General features: G+C 54.6%; 1 protein-coding gene across 1 annotated transcript; it reads right to left on the bottom strand.

Moving 5' to 3' along the window:
- Positions 1-262: 262 nt before the first annotated feature.
- LOC101757208 lies at positions 263-1426 on the bottom strand. The gene has a single exon (XM_004952229.3). It carries the CDS (start codon positions 1424-1426, stop codon positions 263-265), a length of 1164 nt encoding a protein of 387 aa, XP_004952286.1.
- Positions 1427-1705: the final 279 nt, after the last annotated feature.

Genomic DNA, 1705 nt, shown 5'->3' with positions numbered 1-1705 from the left:
TTACGTCATTGCAGAACAGACGTGCACCATTACAGAAGTAATAGCCAGTGAAGGAATTATAAAACATAGTCTTATTAAGGCAAACAATATGAGATCCAAGCACATACAAAAGTCATTGCCAGGCTATGAGATTCTGAATCAGCAGATACTATCACAAGCATTTTACAACCAGCAGAGAAGACATGACTATCGCCCACTCAAATCTTTTCATGTCATAGGCAGTGAAGGAAATACATACAAGGAGTGGTCATACCAAGGCAAATCATCCCTCCACATTGTCTTCTTCCCTCAATGCTGGGAAGACTGGAGGCCAGACCATCATAAAGGGATTGATATCTAAGAAGCGCCCATCACGTACCTTGAATTCGTCATATACTTTCTCACTCCTGCTCTTCAGGTGCATATGCATGAGAACCGCACTTGATCTCAGCCACAGGAACACAAACTCGAGATTGTCATCAGCTGCCATCACCATAACATCCTCAAGACGATTCCACGCCTCATGCACACGAATTTTGTCATACACCAGCACCCAGTCATTTGAGTCGCTCCTGGTCGTCGCAAGCTGCCAGATGCTGAGCAGATACCCTTCAGCGTGGATGAGGATTAGCTTAGAACCCTCCTCTCCAAATGACAGCATGAAGTTGTCAGTCCTTACTTTGTCTGGGCGCTGGATAAGTGAACTCTTCGCAGCTGTCATGTCCAACCCGAGAATGTGCCCGGACTTAGTCAAGCTGTAGATCTTGCCTCGCACCGGCGGCAGCGTGTATGCAATCGGTGGTAATGTCTCCGGGAGATCTATCACTACCGTGCGATGGGCGACCCAGACGCCAGATCCTGAAGTGAGCAAATCGACTTGAACCTTTGTTTTCGTAGTACCAATAGGCAGCATCAAGACCGCGACGGCACCGTCGTAGCCGCCGCCATTCTCGGTGAGGAAGAACCATATCAGACTCTGCTTCGGCGCCGGTGGGAGGACGACCTTCCCACGCGCAGGGTGCAGCGGGCTGAGCACCGCGTGCCGGCAGGCCGTGGGATCGAAATCCATGACGAGGAGGCGCCCGTTCCGGCAGTCGCTGATGAAGAATCGGCCCTCGGCGGCGCTCGCGCGGCGGGTTGCGGTGGCGAGCTCCGGGGCCTGCGAGACGGGCACGAACCGCGGGCCCCGCGCGCCCAGTTCCCTGATGTAGAAACCGAGGAGCGCGGGCGGGTGGCGGGTCCGGAAGCGGCGGAGGAAGGTGGGGTCGGAGGCGTGCCGGAGCCAGCGCTTGGAGACGGCGGCGGCGCGGATGAGGGTGGTGGGGAAGCCGAGGCGGAGCAGGATCTCGCGGAGGAGGTCGTCGTCGCCGAGCACCGCCGAGATCGCGGCTGCGGATGCCGCCGAAGGAGGCGCGGTGGGCTCCGTCCTATCCGTCTTGGATTCCATTGAGGCTGATCCTCAGCGATGGAGAAAGCGGCCGCGGATCTGCCCGGAATTTGGGGAGTGGCGGCGAAGAATTCTTCAGATGGAAATGAGGAAGGGGAAGAGGAGGCCATTCTGTTTGGCAATTTTCCGTCGTCCTCCGGCAACGTGTTTAGCTTTCCACCGCGATTTTTTTTAAACCAGCAGAAATACCGTGCGTTCTTACTGCTCCTTGCTCTCATGTTTTTTTTTAAATACGCAGAAGAGCTACGTATCATTCAATTAAGAAGATAATTGCTCTCA

This window comes from Setaria italica, chromosome I, assembly GCF_000263155.2.
Source record: "Setaria italica strain Yugu1 chromosome I, Setaria_italica_v2.0, whole genome shotgun sequence".
In the NCBI taxonomy this organism is placed as follows: domain Eukaryota; kingdom Viridiplantae; phylum Streptophyta; class Magnoliopsida; order Poales; family Poaceae; genus Setaria; species Setaria italica.
Note: the sequence above shows the minus strand (reverse complement) of the source record. Positions and strands in the feature narration are given on the sequence as shown.

Bases quoted from the DNA above. Each gene is read 5' to 3' on its own strand.
- LOC101757208 (XM_004952229.3), bottom strand. From the start codon at position 1,426: ATGGAATCCAAGACGGATAGGACGGAGCCCACCGCGCCTCCTTCGGCG.